Source organism: Pimephales promelas, chromosome 11 (assembly GCF_988280905.1).
Source record: "Pimephales promelas chromosome 11, fPimPro1.hap1.1, whole genome shotgun sequence".
In the NCBI taxonomy this organism is placed as follows: Eukaryota; Metazoa; Chordata; class Actinopteri; order Cypriniformes; family Leuciscidae; genus Pimephales; species Pimephales promelas.
In genome coordinates, this window is record NC_142779.1 from 1910335 (window position 1) to 1932500 (window position 22166).

A 22166-nucleotide genomic window follows, 5' to 3' on the forward strand; every position below is an offset into this window, starting at 1 on the left:
TCAAAATAATAAAGTATCAATATACACAATATGTAGGGATCGCTTTTGTTCCTCTGTTGTAAGTCACTTAAAGCATCTGCTAAATGCATGCAGTACAATGCACACCACAGTAGTGGTCTAGTACGCAAATAAACCGGGCTATTTCTGTCTGTGTTGTATATAGCCTACATATGTTCTCCCCTTAGTGAACTCAATGCTGAATGAATGTCATATTTAAGCGTGTGCAATAATAAACACTTTATGTACAGCATGCACGGACTGCGGATGGCTTAGCAATCGCTAAACTGAGACTCGCAATAAAAACATTCTCGGCTGAATTTTGTGAGCTGGAGGGAAAAAATAGCAACACAGTAAACAGGATGTTGCTTGTCAGTGGGGCTATCCTGGTGAGCGCAGGGGTTGCCATGGTTACCATTTCCTGAGAAATGTACAGCCAATCACACGCAGGAACAGAGATTTTAAAGACCGCCTGCTCTAGGAAACACAGGGTAGAATGACATTGTGTCAGTGGGTTTGCTTGACACACTTCAGTGAACCCAAAAGCACAGCACATGTTTTAGCACGCACTCGTTTTATAGTGGCTTAGGAGGAGGCTGGTGTTGTTTTATGCCGTCTGCGTCTCTGTAAATGTGTCTGGCTCGATTTCCCAGACCTTAAAATGAACACAAGCATGCTTCGGTCATTTTATATAAGAGCTTGTGATATTTGCATTTGCTTATGTAACAATATCAATATTTTATTTGTGTTTTCATGTACATCTGTAGCAGATGAGTTATATAACTGAGAAATTGCAGCCACTTCATGAAAGAGAGAAAGACGAAAAGCACATGAGAGGTAAACGCACGACACTGATGACTAAAGCATCAGCTATCTTAAAACACAAACAAACCACTGATATGATTTGGTATCTGTGTCAAATCTGACTTATAAAACTCACTTGGATCACATTATTGTTATCTTTTAGCCTCGCGAGGTTACGTTCTCTTCCTGACGTGTTGTTTTAATGAGGCATTGCTTAAGAAGTGCTGAGTCATGATCGTGTAGATCAGTGTTTCTCAACTGGTTTTTTGCTTCAGGACGTGGAATTTTACTTTGACATCATGTGGTGAGCAAAACTGCAACTCATGCAAATGTGAACCAAACACTGAAATGTATTATAATATTACCTGGATTATGATGAAATCAAAAAGTTGGATTGAATAAGAGCCAAAATAAAAAAAAGTTTATTAGTTTTAAATGGTATGGTTGTGGTAACCCAAAAACAGCAACAAAATTGAAAATCATATTAATAATTCACCTCACAAAACACATTGTGGTCGACACAAATCCTATTTATCCATATTTGAAAAGTTTGTCAGTATATTTTCCTTTTCCAACTATGCATGATTTTATTTCCATTCAGCTTTGTTTTTTTGTTTTGTTTTTTGATCCGTGTCCCATTTTTCAGTCACGACTCACTGATATAGAAAACAAAGTGACCTTGAGTGACACGTTCATCATGTGAAATCTGATCGCCCTGCTCAGAATGCAAAGGTTAGTGCGGGAAGAATTAGTTGTCAGGCCGGAAAGAAAATCCGATATTTACAGTTTCTCGGGTACAAAAACACGCCCTAATGCTGCAATTCCTTTAGGAGGGTTGATCATACGCCCTGGCTGCAGGCCAACAGATTCGATGTTCGTTGAGAAGGGCGAGGCGAGCTGTGGGTACGTGACTAAACATCTTACTTCCTCTTTCCAACGTCACGAGGGCTTGCACAAACACATCCGGCCTTGTGTCTGCAGATTTCAGACGCATTGCTTCACCCAAAGAGCCCTGAAGCTGCACTCATTTGGAACGAGTCCAAAACAAAAGGGAAGGACCTGCAAAAGCTATTTGTTAGTTCTTCTCACACTGTGGACATTATGTACCCAGTGACCAGACACCATCACAATGTGTGCAACCATTAAAACTAGAGGGGGAAAAAAGTGGGATTTGAGGTCAAGTTTGTTGTGCGTATAAATGAAAGTTTAAATCCGTCATTTCATGAGCATGACAAATATGACTAAGATTGGTGAAATATTGTGAGTCGATTTTGACTTGATTACACAACTGAAGGCTGTAGGAAAGTGTCACGGATTAGAAGTGGAATGTAAGGGATCAAGGCCAGACATATTTTATTGCTATTTTAATGCATTTTGACTTTATGAACTCACATTGTAATAATAGTAATTTAAATAACAATAAGAGACTTGGTGTCAATAATTATAAATCTAAAACATCATTAAATTTAACATAACATTTAATTAAGTTTATTTATGAATTAAATAAAATAATCCTCAACAATGGCTTGTTTTAAATACATGTCTTTTAGGCAATATATAAACAAGTCAGAAATAAATAAATAACCACACCTTTTCCTTGTTTTTTTTTCCCAGTCATGCGAGATTTAATGTCTATTTTACAGAGCAGTTTCTAGCATAACAACAACAACAAAAAAGCATATCCGCTACACACGACTTAGTTTCCACATTCGCGTGCCCGTAAATCACAATTCCCTCATATTTCCATTGATCGTGGGAACCAAATACACTTGGAAAAAACAATGTAACCGGTGACAGACAGCTCACAAGAATTTGCCTGATTTGCATATATCGTCCTCAGCGAGTGTAAACACAAATTTCGACTTCGAATCGTTTTCAACGCGTCGATGATATCGCCTTTTTATTTCCTACTTGTCGTCGTCGCAGATCTGGCCTCGATTCAAGTATAGTTTAATAAAAGGATTCAAGGAGAAGAAAGAAAGAAAGAAAGAAAGGGCGGGAGGGAGTGCGCGAGAGAGCGCCGTCAGCGCGCATGCGCCGGAGGGTTTGTTCTATCGAAGAATCAAGTAAATAGAAGTGGAGAGTCAGAGCAGGGCGGTGACGTCACTGCTCCACATTGAGCTCGAGCCTGGCCGCGGTAGTAGTGAGCGAGATAGATCGCGCGCACGTCGTAGTAAAGCGCACGGCTACTATGAAGTTCTGTTTGTAACTTAATTATTACTTTGTGTGAGCGCGAGAGGAGCTTATTTTTTTTCCCCCTCACATCATCATCCGCAGACGTTTGAAAGAGGATTGTGCTCGATTTTCGGAGGGTTTTTTCCACCTGAAAGAGCGATGTCGTCCGCGGCGGTTGCTGCTTCGAGGAGGCAGTCGTGTTATTTATGTGACTTGCCCCGCATGCCGTGGGCTATGATCTGGGATTTTACCGAACCTGTTTGCAGAGGATGTGTGAACTACGAAGGAGCAGACAGGATCGAGTTTGTAATTGAAACCGCTCGGCAGCTCAAAAGAGCTCATGGATTTCAGGACGGCAGACCGGCGGGACCGGGAAAACAGTTGTCGGGGAAAGACATCCAGGCGTTGAATCACACGCCCGGGGACCCAGGTTCGCGTCCGCCGCAACCCCTAGACCGTTACCCGCTCTCCTCCGAGCGTCCACCGAGGCTAGGATCCGAATATCAGTCTGCACGGCACGCCAATGGCATCCCGGTGCCGAACGGATTCTCAAAACCGGACGATCCACCGGAGCTCAACCGCCAGAGTCCAAACCCGCGGAGGACTAGCGGCGTGCCCCCCAATCTAGTGCCTTTGGTGAACGGCAGCATGGCGCACGCGATTAACGGGAGACCCGGACAACTCTCGGGTCTCAGCCCCGCGGACCTCGGTGGGAATAAACGCCCAGCCTCGGTCTCCAGCACGGAGCACGACAAGGACAAACACCAGCACCGACCGGACAGCATGACGCCGGACATCAGCGACAACCACAAGACCCGGGCGGACGACTGGATCAACAAGAACAAAACCAATCTAATGGCGCTCAACCCGTACGACAACAGATTTAAGAAGGAGCACATGCAGCAGAGAGTCATGTACGACAATAATGCTCCTGCATCCAAATCAGGTAGGACTTTTTTCTCTGTATTTTCAGTCTTTTTGTAGAGTGAAATGTGTGTATAAATATGTAATAAACATATACAAGTATATACATTTTGACTATTGATATATTTAGATGTATTCAAGAAATGCCATATTTTCAATCTTGTATAGAATGTGTGTGTGTCAATATGCTGTGTTGTTTCAACAGTCAAAAGTCACAAACCTAACCGTTGGGTTTAAAATTGAATCACCAACGGTTGACATACTCAACCGTTGGGTTTAAAAATTGAATTAAACCAACAGTTAGGAATGTCAACCGTTGGTTTTCGTTTTTTATTTGAATTTTAAACCCAACGGTTAGGTTTGTTCATATTTGACAGTTGAAGCAACCCAGCATTTTTTTTTCTATTGTGTGTGTGTGTGTGTGTGTGTGTGTGTGTGTGATATCTAGATGCATACAGTAGAATGCCACTTTAGTCTCTTAAATGGCCTGCTTTGAATGAGAGCACTATGGCATGAGTCAGCTGCAAGAAAATTTCCGCTGATCAAAGCTCAACGTGTATTTGCATGTGGTGCATTTGCAGTCAAGCCTCATTGTTATGTCTGGCACTACAATGCATCACCGCGTCGTTGCATAAAGCCGCTTTGTGCTAGTATAGTGCAGCCCATTCATGCACACTCATGCTTTTTTGCAGATAGAGGCAAACATCCCAAGAATCTGAAGAGAAAAGCCTCTCCGGAGCCAGATGGGGAGGGCAGCGGCGGGAAGATTAACGGAGAAGGACAGTGGCTCCCGGCGCCGGCGGACGGTGGACTGAAGATGCCGCCGGTGCAGACGCCTAGCTTCGCCTCCCCGCCGTCCACGATATCCCCACACCCCCGCACGACCCCGCCAGAGCCCGCTTCGGCCGCCTCCGCCGCCTCTCAGAACGGACATTCTCCGATGGCGGCGCTCATAATGGCGGCAGACAACGCCGGCGGAAACAGCTCGCCTAAAGACGCCAACCAAGTCCACTCGACGACGCGCAGAAACAGCAGTAGCCCACTCTCGCCCAACCAACGGCGGCTGGCGCAGGGTTCGGGAACGCCTCACGTGCCGGGAATGGATCCGGGCCATCCTCAGAGCATCCCGGACTCGTCGGTTCCCAATAGCATCCCGCTGTGCTGCACGCTTTGCCACGAGAGGCTGGAGGACACACACTTTGTGCAGTGCCCTTCGGTGCCGTCACACAAGTTCTGCTTCCCGTGTTCCCGGGAAAGCATCAAACAGCAGGGCGCCACCGGAGAAGTGTACTGTCCGAGCGGAGAGAAATGCCCTCTGGTGGGATCCAACGTACCCTGGGCTTTCATGCAAGGTGAAATAGCCACCATTCTCGCTGGAGACGTCAAAGTAAAAAAGGAGAGGGACCCTTAATTTCCTTTTTTTTTCCCCCCCCGTTTGTTTTTCCTTCCTTTTTTGAAAATATTCAAAAATATTGGTCTATATAAATATATAAATATGAATACCACATGCATACATCCAGACAGAAACTAATGGACTTGTACATAATGGACATAAGGGACATGCATACTTCGTAAACATTGCTGTACATTTTTTGATTTTTTGAATACATTGTGTTTCTATATTTTTTGAAGATAAAAGGTATGTACTCATTATTATAACGGACTACGTTCTTCTTTGTCGATGTTTAACGATTTCTTGATGTACTTTTAGGTATGGTGGCAGTTCCTGTTAAACGTAGAATGTGACTAATGCAACTCTACGAGCACTTGGCAAACATTGGAAAACGCTTCTAGCTGTACTTGTATGCACTTGTTTAAAATTGCCAAATACATTTTCTGATCTTGTATTAACGGAGAGTCTCTGCTTGCTTCTTCTGAGGATCTGAGCGTTTGAGCTCTCTGATTCGACGAGGGTAACGTTATGAAGGGCAGACGTCCTCTCGGATGCGTTGCTCAATTATTCATTTTGACCAGGTCGCACTTTACGTTCCAGTGCGTTTAGTAAGCCAAGTACTAAAAATCAGAATGCAGCTGCCTAGTTAATATGTAATACGTGTAATATGGGCACCACCGACGTGTAAATCATTACCGTAACAAGTTATATGGGTCGTGTTTGGGTACGTTTGGTAGGAGGGCTTTGTGCTTTGTGTGTCGCAGGATATTGCCTCATCAGACATGGGTGAAGTTGGATGAAAATGACGGTGTGTGTGACTAATACTGAACAACCCCAAAATATGTGTACGTCACATCAGTTCCTCAATTGACTTTTCCACTTAAATCTTATTTGCTGCGCAATATCAATCTAAAGAGTTGCATAACAAGAGCAGTGCAACAATGGCATGAGTATAAATCTCTCCCAACACGTGCAATGAATATGGCTGCGTGGACAACAGCATGCGGTCACATGCTCAGCTGGAATTCCCGAGTCACCGTCTCTAGGTTACTGTTGTTTGTTAGCTTGACTGTGGCATTTTAACGTAGCATGCATGTTAGGGTGTTTTCTTTTTAAATCAATCAATGCAATTATTTACATATAAAATATCAATGCAAACAGTTGCGCAACAATAGCAGTGATTGACGTACATGAATATAAATCTCTCCTCACACATGCACAGAGCCTCAAGAAATGCGATGAATGCGGCAGCTTGTAAAACCACGTGCTCAATTCTGGTATTCCCGAGTCACTCCCTAGTCTACTCTCGCTTGTTATCTTGACTATAGGATTTCAACATGGCATGATAGCTTTTCTTGAATTAGCATGTCAAAATATCAACTAATGCATTCATTTACAGCAGTACAATCAATACAAGCAGTTACATAACAGGAGCATTGCATTGCAGTGAAGTGGCTTGGTGTGCATGAATATCAATCTCCTTACACATGCAGAGCCTCGAAAGAAATGCAACAAGCGCGATGGCTTATAATATATCGATACGTGTTGATTTGTGTTTGGATTAGCTTGTTAGAAATATCTACCAATGCGATTTTAAATGCATCAATGCAAATAGTTGGAGTGCATGAACATAAATCTCTCCCAACACGCGCAGAGCCTAAAATGAAATGCGATGAATGCGGTAACTTGTCAAACAAACACGTGGTCTCTGGAATAGCCGAGTCACTGTGCTCAGTTCACTCTTGTGTCATGCATGTTGAATTAGCATGGTTATAATAATCATGCATTTGATCTGAGCCTTCATTGCATAAAAGGGTTGCAAAATAAAACACAAGGAGTGTGACTGGATACTGCATATTCCTCTCGACCCGAACAAGACCTCAAGGTTCATTCAGAGATGCATCGACACCATTAGTGGTTTTAGCAGGGGCCGTTACTGGAAATGCACACTCCAATAACAAACCGCTCATTATTTAGTGCAGGATTATTAAGAATGCGTAGATGAAGCCATGCAGTCTCCACCGCAGATGGATGTTGTAATTGACCCGGCAAAGGGAAGATCACGCAAGTAGGAAGATGAGAAAGAGGCATCGAGAAAGTCTCAAAATAACTCCGCTGCGGTCTGGCCAACGGGAATATTTTCCACGGCTTGCGAGGTTGAAAGATAAACAGCTGGTTATGCCTTTGATCAGCGCGTGTTGACGTGACCTTTGCCCTCTGGCCTCCCAAAATCAGCCCGTGCTTTGAGTTTCCATCCGCTGATGTTGCTTCATTATTATTGCTGTTCTTTGTGTAAGTAAGCAGGGCTAAAGTGCATGCATAAATCTAATCAACTTTTAATCCAATTAGCGTCTCTACTGTGTTAAAAAAATCCCAACTCGTACTTTGAGTTTTTGAGTTGCTTCCAAAAAGATATTTTGTTAAAAAATAAACATTTTTAACTTTTTTTTTTTCTCAAACAAAACAAGCAAATCATGCCAGCTGTTATTGGTGTTTGCTTAGGCAAGCATTGCTTTTACAACAGCTTTGAACAAACCCCTGATGCTTTAAATGTTGGCGAACGCCCTAGTAACTCCAAAGCAACAAAACATTGTGCAAAAAGCATAATGGTGGCCGAGTTTTGCGCAAGCACATAATAATGCATTTTCTTTTAAAAACTTGTTTTGCATGAATGAATATCTGCTGTTGTTTTTGCAGTGGCTTTTATGAGCGTGTTTATGATTCCTGCGTGAAACCCAGGAGCGCGTTGCTTGGTTTCACAGTCGTCTAGTAAACACAAGGTATCTTGGTGCTCTGAGGCATTTCCAATACGGTTGAACATCAATCCTCCGAGCTTTTACTGCCTCTTGACAGAATAAAGAAAGCCACACAAACACACGCTCTGGGATTGCGGTATTTTTATCCGGGACCCAAAATGCTAAGCCACAGATTTCCTCGCTGTAAAAAGAAATCCGTATGAAAGCGGAAAGCTGCGGTTGCCGTAAAATATACAGTAGCAACATTTTAGGTTTTACAGACTTAATTTACATTTACAGTAAACATTTTTATTTCATTAACTGATATAATATGAACATCCCGATCTGTTGAAGTACTATTGTAATACACTATAGTCACATGATGAATCAAAGCTCATCAGAAGCAGGATATCCATAATTAAGTTTATTTTACTATAAGCGGCACAGTGTCATTCACACACACTAAACACCATCATGGTAACACTGAAAACTTAATAAATGCATTAAACATTCATTTAACAACATTAAATGTAACATACAACCCTAATGTACATAACTGATTAGAAAAAAACGGTTATTTCTACAAAAACACATCAAATGTGAAGCGTCACGCAGGGAATTAAAAAAAAAAAAATTCTTGTTCTTTTTCCACTTCCAAAAAAAAATTATTTATTAAATTTATAAAACGGTATTTTACTGTAAAAATTCATTAAATGTAGTGTAAGATCTATCACAGTTATTCACCGTATATCCACCGTAGTACAGTTTTTTTTTTTTTTAACCTAAAAATCAAATTTTTTTTACAGTGTAGCTACGAAATAAACCTGTTTGGCGGCGCTTCGAGCGTCCTATGGTCATTCATTGGGCAGATAAGGGTTAATCAGTGTCCGGTAACGAGGAAAGCACACTTACGTCTACTATTAAACCAAACTTGGCCTTTGGACGCGGATACTGTGGTGTTATCTGCTCAGAAAGCCTCTAAGATGCAATAAATCATTGATATTTTAGACCAACTCAAAGCAGTGGAAAGGTTAACCGTGACTGACCTGATGTAACTGGTTAACGCACAGATCTGATTGTTGACCGATAACAGATGATGACAGTATGTGGGTATTTTTGTCAGAACAGCTTAAAAATAGTCAACTGACTATTATTGTGTTATAATCGTCACGAACATCTTCACACTTCATGCAGGAATGTTGTTTTCCTGAACAGCCGATGTTTTTTTGTGTCACCCTGCACAACGTATTTTACAAACCAATTTACATTTCGCAACTCAGCAGAAAAGTGAACGCCCTGCTCTTCGGCCTCCTGCCCGTAAGACACTCCCAGCATGCATCTGTCTGTTGTGTTGTGCAACACCTTCACTTCCTGCTTAAATCAAGACATTCTTTATTGAATTGAAGTAACGTATGCGCTGATGAGTAATGTTGGCATGCAGATATGATTTGTGTGTTTCGAAATTGTTTTATAATGCAATTGCAAACCAATGAGATTGGCCTAGGTAATGTAATATATCTTTAATTATTAATTTAGAAAAATCCATGCTAATTGTGAATTTAGTCAAAGCTGTCACAACCTGTTGTGCTTTTATACAATAATGCTTAATATTAAAGGCGCATTTTTTATTACGATAGTATTTAATCAAGCAAATTAAGTCCCATTATTTCACTAGAATCAATTATAATATCATGTAATTCATGCCTGGAACTCTATATTGACCAATCAGCATCCAGTACTTTACTTATGCATAAGTCAAAAACGTACACTTTTTGGACGGTATATAATGATTTAAATAATATAATAAAATAATCATATATATATATGATGTCTGTACTTTTTTTGACAGAAATCTCCTAGAAAATCTATCAAGGCTGCATTTATATGATCAAAAATACAGTAAAAACAGTAATATTGTGAATTAAAATAACTGTTTTCTATGCGAATATATTGTAAAATGTCATTTATTCCTGTGATTAAAGCTGAATATTCAGCATCATTACTCCAGTCTTCAGTGACACATGATCCTTCAGGAAACATGTATGATCACACACATGATTAAGTTATATGTATTTTTTTCATTTAATTTAAATAAATTTGTAGTTATAATAATTTAATAATTAAATTTACCCATTAAATTATATATTTTTTATTACCCCAAAAATATAATTTAATGGGTAAGAGTGGAATTTCCTAAAAGAGTAAAATTAAATATTTCTAAAATTAATATTTCTTATCTCAAGCAATGGTAAGGACCGGCTGCAGACAATTTCTTGTTCTTTAAAATGTTTTGGGTTACTGTGCAGATTTTGCATGACTAAAAACACCAACAGAGGAATAGTTCACTTATGATCACTTATTCCTTCCAAAGTCCAAACCTATGTGATTTTTTTTTTTTTTTTTTTTTCAGTGCAACACAAAAAATGTTTTGAAGAATGTTTTGAAAGAAGAATCTCGATTCTGATTGGTCAATAGCTGTGCATTATTCATGATAAAACACGGACCGCTTCACCCAACGGTTTTAAGTATCGCTGCGCAACACTGCGGTTCCTATGTTGTGTTTATTTGAGCTTTCAAATATTACACATTGGAGCGTTGTTGCTGTTCACGGTTAGGGACTATTTTTTCTAGAGGAAGGAAGGCTTTTAGTGACTTTACTTAATGAAAGTTGCACTAATACATATTTATTTTTATTTTAATATTTGTATTGTGTGGTAACCGTTTTATAAAAGCAACAAGGTACTCGAGGCAAGTGCTGTATCGTGAATAAGTAACGGCTGAAGGGGTTACTCCGCTTCCCGTCGAGCCTAACAACGCCCTTCAGCCGTTTCTTATTCACCATACAGCACAGCCTCTCGTACCTTATTGCTTATATATATATATATATATATATATTATATATAAATAACACATTTTTCTTTAAATATATACATGCATGTGTGTGTATTTATATACACAAAATAATTATACACAGTACACACATATTATGTAGGCTAAACAAACTTTTTTGGATGCGATTAATCACGATTAATCATTGCACAAACCATAGTCACTTTTAAGCTCAAAGTATGCATAAAACTAACCGTAGTCGATATGTCTCATTTGAAGCTTTCTGTGAGGAATAGACCTTTGTTAAAATATTTTTGAAAACATTAGTGTTCCTCAGAAGAAGGAACAATAATATTTGTTTTCCCACAAAAATGGTTTGAATCAACATGAGTGAGTATGACATATTTTCACTTTTTGCATGCACTATTATTTTGATGTACATTTTGCTTGTCATTAACCTTTAAATCGTGGTAATCTTTGTTTTCAGATGATAGACGGCAGGAAGCGTCTGACTCGCTGAACTTTAGATCCTGGAAAATCCCCCAAAGTCTTGTGAAGCCGAACATCAGACGCATCTGATCTCATTCCTGTTTACGCCGCTCAGGTAATAATTACAAGAATTACTGCAAAACTCGACAAACGCAGATGTGAATTCTTATCCAGGGCGGTGCAAGTGTGTGTTTCCGTTGCATATTTATCGCGTGTTCAGTGTTTATGTTCAGCGCACAAAAGAAAGCATTGCACATTTCAGCCTGCATTAAATTGCTCCATGCAATTCTAAGACAAACGTTTTTGCAAATTATCATATCTGCCTTATTTTACAACACAAGTCAGCTATTTCTTGTCGAGTCGGCTTTATACAACAGCCTACAGATTGTTTCAAAGCCGTGATAACAGAAAACTAATTGAATCAATGATGCAAACCTCATCAAATATGAGACTAATTCAGATCAAGTCAGTTTGATATTAATTCAATTCAGTTCAATAACTGTGCAGTTAATCGATGTTGCAAAGCAAGTCACATTTACGATGTTGCAAGTCATGATGTTGCAAAGCGAGTGTGTTTATGATCACGATAAGAAAGTCCGATATAGCGTTTTGCGCATGCAAATGAACTGCATATCACATGCATGCGAAAACTGTGTATCACATGGACGCGAAAATTGCGTCTTCCATGCACGCGAAAACTGCGTCTCATATGCACGCGAATACTGCGTCTTATATGCACGCGAAAACTGCGTATCATATGCACGCGGAAACTGCGTCTCATATGCACGCGGAAACTGCGTATCACATGCATGCGAAAACTGTGCATCAAATGCACACGAAAATTGCGTCTTCCATGCACGCGAAAACTGCGTATCACATGCATGCGAAAACTGTGCATCACATGCACGCGAAAATTGCGTCTTCCATGCACGCGAAAACTGCGTATCACATGCACGCGAAAACTGCGTCTCATATGCACGCGAATACTGCGTCTTATATGCACGCGAAAACTGCGTATCATATGCACGCGGAAACTGCGTATCACATGCATGAGAAAACTGCGTCTTATATGCATGCGAAAACTGCGTATCACATGCACGCGAAAACTGCGTCTCATATGCACTCGAAAACTGCGTCTCATATGCATGCGAAAACTGCGTATCACACGCACGCGAAAACTGCGTCTCATATGCACTCGAAAACTGCGTCTCATATGCACTCGAAAACTGCGTCTCACATGCACGCGAAAACTGCGTATCAAATGCACGCGAAAACTGCGTATCACATGCACGCGAAAACTGCGTATCATATGCACGTGAAAACTGCGTCTCATATGCACGCGAAAACTGCGTATCAAATGCATGCGAAAACTGCGCATCACATGCACAAGAAAACTGCGAATCAAATGCACGCGAAAACTGCGTATCACATGCACGCGAAAACTGCGAATCAAATGCACGCGAAAACTGCGTATCACATGCACGCGAAAACTGCGTCTCATATGCACTCGAAAACTGCGTAACACATGCACGCGAAAACTGCGTATCAAATGCACGCGAAAACTGCGTCTTACATGCACGCGAAAACTGCGTCTTATATGCACGCGAAAACTGCATCACATGCACAAGAAAACTGCGTCTCACATGAATGCTTAAACTGCGTCTTATATGCATGCGAAAACTGCGTATCACATGCACGCGAAAACTGCGTCTCATATGCCCTCGAAAACTGCGTCTCACATGCACGCGAAAACTGCGTCTCATATGCACTCGAAAACTGCATCTCACATGCACGCGAAAACTGCGTATCAAATGCACGCGAAAACTGCGTATCACATGCACGCGAAAACTGCGTATCATATGCACGTGAAAACTGCGTCTCATATGCACGCGAAAACTGCGTATCAAATGCATGCGAAAACTGCGCATCAAATGCACAAGAAAACTGCGAATCAAATGCACGCGAAAACAGTGTATCACATGCACGCGAAAACTGCGTATCACATGCACGCGAAAACTGCGAATCAAATGCACGCGAAAACTGCGTATCAAATGCACGCGAAAACTGCGTATCAAATGCACGCGAAAACTGCGTCTCATATGCACTCGAAAACTGCGTATCACATGCACGCGAAAACTGCGAATCAAATGCACGCGAAAACTGCGTATCAAATGCACGCGAAAACTGCGTCTCAAATGCACGCGAAAACTGCATCACATGCACAAGAAAACTGCGTCTCACATGCATGCGAAAACTGCGTCTTATATGCACGTGAAAACTGCGTATCAAATGCACGCGAAAACTGCGTCTCAAATGCACGCGAAAACTGCGTCTTATATGCACGCGAAAACTGCATCACATGCACAAGAAAACTGCGTCTCACATGCACGCGAAAACTGCGTCTCAAATGCACGCGAAAACTGCATCACATGCACAAGAAAACTGCGTCTCACATGCATGCGAAAACTGCGTCTTATATGCACATGAAAACTGCGTCTCTTATGCACGCGAAAACTGCGTATCAAATGCATGCGAAAACTGCGTATCACATGCACGCGAAAACTGCGTCTCATATGCACTCGAAAACTGCGTCTCACATGCACGCGAAAACTGCGTATCAAATGCATGCGAAAACTGCGTATCACATGCACGCGAAAACTGCGTCTCATATGCACGCGAAAACTGCGTATCAAATGCACGCGAAAACTGCGTCTCAAATGCACGCGAAAACTGCGTCTCATATGCACGCGAAAACTGCATCACATGCACAAGAAAACTGTCTCACATGCACGCGAAAACTGCGTCTTATATGCACGCGAAAACTGCGTATCAAATGCACACGAAAACTGCGAATCAAATGCACACGAAAACTGCGAATCAAATGCACGCGAAAACTGCGTCTCATATGCACGCGAAAACTGCGTCTCATATGCACGTGAAAACTGCGTCTTATATGCACGCGAAAACTGCGTCTCATATGCACGTGAAAACTGCGTCTTATATGCACGTGAAAACTGCGTCTCATATGCATGCGAAAACTGCGTATCAAATGCACACGAAAACTGCGTCTCAAATGCACGCGAAAACTGCGTCTTATATGCACGCGAAAACTGCGTCTCATATGCACGCGAAAACTGCGTCTCATATGCACGCGAAAACTGCGTCTCATATGCACGCGAAAACTGCGTCTCATATGCACGTGAAAACTGCGTCTCATATGCACGCGAAAACTGCGTCTCATATGCACGTGAAAACTGCGTCTCATATGCACGCGAAAACTGCGTCTCATATGCACGTGAAAACTGCGTCTCATATGCACGTGAAAACTGCGTCTCATATGCATGCGAAAACTGCGTATCAAATGCACACGAAAACTGCGTCTCAAATGCACGCGAAAACTGCGTCTTATATGCACGCGAAAACTGCATCACATGCAAACTGCATCTCACATGCATGCGAAAACTGCGTCTCATATGCACGTGAAAACTGCGTCTTATATGCACGTGAAAACTGCGTCTCATATGCACGTGAAAACTGCGTCTCATATGCACGTGAAAACTGCGTCTCATATGCATGCGAAAACTGCGAATCAAATGCACACGAAAACTGCGTCTCAAATGCACGAGAAAACTGCGTATCAAATGCACACAAAAACTGCGTATCACATGCACGCGAAAACTGCGTCTCATATGCACGTAAAAACTAATTTTCGCGTATAAATATGCACGATAAAACACAATGCGTGCCATAGAGACGCATTTGTCTTTCTGTCTGCGCTCGTTCACCTACTTACACTGTTGCCATCCATTTAGCTAATTCTAGGCCACCTATTCTGTCCAATCTAGGCCATTATAAAGTTATTTTTATATAAAAGAGAGCGCCACTATTGCACACGTCGAGCATCAGTCAGCGGACATAAATGTGACAGTGTGATGAATCCAACAACTGCGCCAAAAATAAAATCTGGTCCACATCCAACAAATCCCAGTATAGATGATGCATTGGTTAATTTAGGACTGCAAGGGGAAAACAAGGTCAATCCCGAATCGAGGACACCTTGGAATCGGTCTCTTTACATCCCTAAAGAGTCCGGCCCACTTCTGCACGACGACGAGCGCGAGGCGAGTCTTTTCCTCCCGCCAATTAGGTTGTGTGGGCTGAGATACGGGCATATGCACCAAGTCCCGCTTTGATGGCAGGCTTGAACGGGGATATTGAGCAGGGTTGGTTCTTCCCGGGTGTTTAGCCGCTCTGCCACATGAGGGCTGAAGCCCAAATCAGTCATTCTGCAGAACATTAAAGAAGAGTGCAGATGAAAGGAGCCGGGGTTTTCCTTCTCTCGTCCTCAACACACTCTCAGAGACTGCTAGAATAGAGACTACTTCTTAAACACTTTTATAAAGTTTTTATTTGATTCAATAACAAAATGGCCTACAGGTGAAACCCGAAAAATTAAAATATGGTGCAAAAGTTCATTTATTTCAACTTAAAAGTGAAACTAATATATTAACAATTTTGATTATTATAGCTACCTTTTAATTTGGGGTTTTCATAAGCTGTAAGCCATAATCATCAAAATTATAATAAATAAAGACTTGAAATATCTCACTTTGCATGTATAATATATTAGTTTCACCTTTTAAGTTGAATTACTGAAATAAATGAACTTTTGCACCATATTCTCATTTTTTTTACCTGTATTGGAAAGAAATCACTCATAAATAATTCCAAAGAAATGGGAAGTAACACACTGAACTAAACAGATATTTTAAAATAACATTTCCTTGATAAAAAAATTGTTAATCTTTATTTTTTTTATGTTTATTTACAACTTTACAGTTGTTTTTATTTACTAATGTACTTTTTGTATTTTGTTTTTGGCATTTGTTTTTTGTTGAAGACGTCAGCCCACATTATTTCAACAAGATTTCAAATCATTTCAAATGACAACGGAATTTTCCTGGTGAAAACTACATTACCCATGATGCTTCACGGAGAATTCACCAATCAGAGAGGCAAAACATGACAGCACCAATAAAGTCTTAAAATACACTGTTTTTATATACATAACATTTTTATTGTTTTTAATTCGATTATGCTGTTTGCAATGCTTCATGGGATTGTAGTTCTTTAGTTATATAGTCCAAAACAGTGAAAATCTGTTTATACTTGTGCTTTTACTCGAATGCTCTGTTTTACAAACATTTATCTTTTAACTGTTGTCATTTGTGTTTTCTATTTCTGTTAGTCAGTCCATCTATAACCACATTAGAACACAAGGCCTTTAAAAATAGAAATGAGAGCTCAGTCTCGCAGCCCATCCATACACGCCACACTTCTTTTTGTGGACATCAAAAGCGCTTCCACTGTTTCCATTTTAAAACTCAAAGTGCTGCCAAAACTCAGCCGGAGCGCTGAAGAAACAGACCCGACCCGTCCCGTCCCGTCCAGAACAGCTGTTATCAGCATCAGTGCTTGATCAGAGCTCAACTTACACACACACACACACACACACTTTGGATAAAAGAGTGCAGATGAGGATTTTCACTAAAACTGGGAGAGGGAGAAATAGTTCAAGTTAGCTTTTTGCAACACCAGTCCAGTGGAGGGTGAATGGAGACAGTTTCCAAGTGAAAAAGTGTTTTTTATCAGCCATGATTTATTATTATATATTTTTTTCATTTGTATTTTTCTTATTTTTGGTAGATATAAATAGCTATGTAATAATAATAATTTAAATTGTATATATTTATCTATTTGTGTATATGTTAATACAAATATAGATATTTAAAGTATGTATTAAGTATAAAGTAAATACACTCTCTATATATTTTTTATATAATTGTTATCTTTTATTAATGTTTATATATTAAGATATAAATATTTATATTTGCATTATATATTATATACAGTTTATACTAAGTGTATTTATTATTATTTTGTATTGTTACAAAATTAAAAATATAAAAAGTATCATGTATAAAGCAAATGCATTTACAAATATTATTATTTTAAATATGATTTGTATTTGTTTATTAATGTTTATATATGAATATAAATATAATTTTGCATTTATGTATATATATATATATATATATATTGTTTTGTTACGGATATGTTTTTTTCATTGTAAAAATAAAAATTATTTTAATTGGCTAATTTAATTTAACTTTTTATCTTGTATTTTAGCCTATTTTACTTTAAATACTTTGGAAAAGAATACACAGACTTTAGATTTTTTTATTTATTTATTTATTTATTTTCTTTTGTTTTTATTTTAACCTGTTAACTGTCACCCCCCCTTTTTTGAATTGACATGAAAATGCACATTTCGAACTTAAATGGTTGTAATTCAAGAATGCTTTGGAATATAGACATATGATTGGTCTTGTTTTAAAGAAGACATTTGGCAGATTTTTGTAGAAGTGAAAAAAATTAAGAAAGTGAAACAGAAAAAAAGTTATAGAAGTTTGAGTTTATGGAAATGTACAATGTAAAAATATTAATTATTCATATTTTACATAAAATATATATTTTCAAAACCTGGGCTACTCTAAAATGGCAGAAAGATCAAAGCCAAAAATCTGAACAAGTTGTGTTTCAAATTTTAGGTTGATATCTCAAAAAATGAGCTTTCAGTAAGATTTTGTTTGAGCGCAGTACCAAACTTTTTCACTAGGGCACAATCAGACTCCATTACTGCCCATATAAGGGCGCCTGCATTTCCATTCGTGTTTTGAGTGATATGAACCATTATTTTCACAATTTTCATACAATTTCTGAAGTAGAGATCCTATTCAGAAGTAGCATGGGAAGTTTGGCAGATTTTGATATGAATTGAACCTCTAAGAAACAAATACAAAGAACACGCATGTAAGTCATAGCTAGCTGCCACGTCACAAATGGTGAATTTATTATTTTTTTCTTGATATTTCAAACTTTTCAGACCTTTTTTTTCCAAAATAATTGAATGGATTCTATCTTTTGAACTTTTGGCATGAAAACAAACTGAGGTATCTACCATTTTTTCATGATTTTTCATGTTTACTGCTATTTTAAAATAAAGGTCTGAACACGCCTTATGAGTATGAAAATATTCTTGTTTTATATTGATAAATTATGGCTCCTCTGTAATATATTTTGAAAATCAGTCACCAAATATGGAAACTAGAGATTGTAAGCTTTCAAATGATATATAGTTTGTCAATATTATTTAAGGTATTTACTAAGATATTATTGTTTTAAAAATATAGTGGCAAACGTCCCACCTGTGGGACGGTGACAGTTAAGTGGTTAAAGGCTGAACATGATATCCAGTGCTGCTGGAACACGTGAGTGCAGATCTTGGGAATGTAAGTACGTTATTATATGAATATACTTTTTCTATCAGCGAAAAACAGAAATGAAAACATCTGATAATGCAAATATCCTCTTTGATTCTGCTCATGAGTGCTTGAGATCTCACACTCGCTCTTCTGTTCGACCAGAACTTGATGTCACAAATTCTGTCTTCTCAATTTAGGGCAGATTTGACGAGATAACACTTCGAAAGTGGCTTAAAATATCCGCGGGCCGTTTGCAGGCGAGCCGTTGTTGATGTGGGATAACACTGCAGTGAAGGAGCCTGGGATTTGACACGAGCTATTCCTGTCCGTCAGCTCCGGGACACACTGCAACCTAAGACAAGGTAAGAATATACAGGAGAGATTATATATAACACTGACTTTTATTCAGCCCTCCGGACAACTATTTCAGTCCGACTCACAGTGTCAGTTTAAATGCCTAAAAACAGCACGACTCTCCTTAACAAGTGTGTTCCTCAAATTAGTTATGCTTTAAAAAATGGATCAAAAGGCAAAAAAATAATGAAACGTAGAACAAAAAAGACTCTTCATACCAGAATTGTATTATGTAACTCACTAGGATCAACTGACTAAATGTATAATATATATATATATATATATAAATTAAAGTTATTTTTGTCATGGATAATTGGATATATTTAATATGTGTAATAAATAAATCCAATCAAAAAAGATTTTGAATTTTTCCAAAATGGTTAAAGTAAAATTATTAAAACTATTTTTTTATTAATTATATATATATATATATATATATATATTATACATACACACACACATGCATATATTTTATTTGCTACAAATATGTGCTTTTTTATTTTATTACAATTAAATATATCCATATGACATAAATCATTTTAATAGATATAATTTTAGAGGTTTTATTTTGATTTATTTATAACAGCACAACAGGTGTGTTACTCAAATCACACTATCAGTGGCAGTTATGCTTTAAAAATGGATCAAAAGGCAAAAAAAGAATGAAATGTAGAACAAAAAAGACTCTTCTTGCCAGGATTGTATTATGTAACCCACAAGGATCAACTGAGTAAGATATCAAAGAGGTTACATCTGCGGTTCCACCCTTCAGGGTCTCCGGGGTTCGGCTGGATGTTTCCCCTCCCTGTCTCGGGTTTCAGAGCAGAAATAGGCCCTCGTCGAGCTCTGTCATCACATGCCACTAACAGGTGTGCTCTCAAAAGAAGCCTCAGGAGCATTACACAACCACGAGGCGTGAGGAGAACCCGAAATAGCTTTAGCCTCGCAGGTGTTACGGGTTCAGAGAGCAGAAATGCGACTCGTCAGTGGTTTCACTGGGACGAAAGTGCATAATTGGTTGAGTCACTTCCTCAGAGTTTCGCAACTTTGAAATGAGAAAACCTAGAACGCTCATAAGTGTTTCATGTTTTACCCATAATTCATTCTAAACCTGTTTGCTGTTAGTAGGAAAATAACATGATGCAAACTTCATCAAATATGAGACGGATTCAAATTCTGCTGTAAAAATACAATAGTGTCATTATTCAGCTCAAGTCAGTTCAGCTTAATAACAGTGAGTCGGTGTAGTCGAATCGATAATATTACTGAACACTAGAACAGGTTTTCCTGCTTGAATGTTGATTATTTTCCTCATATTCTCCATTGTTGCGGCTCCTCTCTTCCCAGTCTGTCAGTAACGCTCTGTTCACTTCCTGTCTCTATAAAGGCCCCGCCTTCTGAAAGCACACTGTGCTCTGATTGGTCAGTTGGATCAGTGTTTTGTGATTGGTCGAGAGCTTCCAGTGTGTTTGGGAAATATCCCGCTCTCACCATAACCGCCAGTTTCAACACTTTCAGTCACTTTAACTGCAGTTCATCGACTGGCCTCTAGAGACCCGCTGAGTCAATCCCATAGACCCGCATGTTAAAATGTCCAACTTTACAGCAGAAAAACACATGTTTACAGCCTGGTGCATGAAGTGGTTTTGGTCTATATAGCTAATTTTGCCCTTCATGACTATTTTTTTTTAGTTTGAATTAGATTGAACCTTCAAGTTCAGCATAATTAAGGGCGTCGCCACTTGAGTGACAGCTCTGATTGCCGTTGATGTCACTATCCGTTTGTCTGCTGTCTGTTCGCGTTATGTCGCCATTTTCGTTTATCCGGGAGTGACGCAGATGGCGACGACTGGCTCCGCCCACTTTGAGCTTCAAAAAAGCTGTGACGCCACGGACAATATGTCCATATTGTTTTAAAGTCTATGGTTTCAACACACTACTAACTAACACAACCAGGCCCCGCCCCTTTATTATGCGCATTAATTATTTAAAGGAGAAATATTGTGACGTGTTCGTTCCCGGAAGAAACTCAAGACTACAATGGAGGCGTTTCAGGAGTTCAGAAACACTGACACTGATATAGAGGAGAACTTTGGAACCTTTTTCACGTTTGGAGTTTGAATTTTGAAATTCGAATTTTAAATTCAAATGTTTCCAATTTTGAAATTTAGAATTTCCGTGTTGGACAGAACAACTGCACTCAGGTTTGGAATGATGAGTAGAATGTGATTGAATCCTCTCTCTCTCTGAGTAACGTGATCTAGGCCGAGCGCTCGGGGATCAGGCGTGTTGGGTCAGGAGGGTGTGTGTGTTGAGAGATGGCTGGTGTCATCGGGTCTGGGTGAGTTTTGCTCTAGTAAGCCTCGGCTCACTGCCAGCAATGCAGTGGAAGAGGAGAAGAGGAGTGAGAGAATCCCAGTGTGTGCAGCTGCTTTCATGGAAAACTCTGCTCCCTGTCCCAGTGTGCATGACACGCATTACAAGAGCCGACACCACTCTATCAGACGCCACATTTACACACCCTCCAGCGCTGATGTCAGGGCATGCTGGGTAATTATGGCCGCATTTTTATCCCCCATTTACCCACTTGACCCCTCCCCCCAAAAAAAATAAAAAAATAAAAATTGTTTGTAATGAAAATCTTTAGATCGGAATGCTTGAAGTAGATTTAATAGGTTTTAATTTAATTAAAAAATATTGGTAACACTTTAAAATAAGTTCATTTGTTACCATATTAACTAACTAACATTAACTAAGCATGTGCAATCCATGTTACTGTAATGTTAGTTGATACAATACAGCTCGTCATTGTTCATGTTTGTTCATTGAGATTTTAATAAAATATAAGTCAATGTTGAAATGAATATTAACTAGTTCATTATTAGTTCAGGTTAACTAATGTCAACAGGGTTCATGAGATTGTCTCTGCTGAAGGTTATTCATAGTCTGGCACGCTGTGTGCATTTCTCGCCTGCGTTTATTGGATTTGTAAAAATACTCTGAGCCGTCGTGAGCTGATCGATGTCTCCCTGAGCTGTTATTTCAGTCAGATGACCACGTTTACAGACTTTTCATTTATTTATAGACATGCAACTTGGACATTTTGTCTAATAATGCACTTTAACTTTAACCGCTGACAAA

General features: G+C 39.4%; 2 protein-coding genes across 3 annotated transcripts in view; both read left to right on the forward strand.

The window, feature by feature from the left end:
* The window catches only part of LOC148977107 (uncharacterized), a 118732-nt gene that overhangs the window by 33854 nt on the left and 62712 nt on the right, over positions 1–22166 (forward strand). Inside the window, exons 2-4 of one of the 2 annotated variants that reach the window (XM_089116732.1) lie at positions 11345–11461; positions 18646–18698; positions 18869–19033. The gene's annotated coding sequence lies outside the window, so the exon portion shown is untranslated. The remainder of the gene's footprint in view (positions 1–11344; positions 11462–18645; positions 18699–18868; positions 19034–22166) is intronic. The other variant, XR_016145464.1, reaches the window with a different exon arrangement.
* On the forward strand, positions 2875–5751 carry irf2bp2a (interferon regulatory factor 2 binding protein 2a). Its single transcript, XM_039649081.2, has 2 exons — positions 2875–3922; positions 4593–5751. Exons 1-2 carry the CDS (start codon positions 3136–3138, stop codon positions 5309–5311), a joined length of 1506 nt encoding a protein of 501 aa, XP_039505015.2. The 5' UTR covers positions 2875–3135; the 3' UTR covers positions 5312–5751.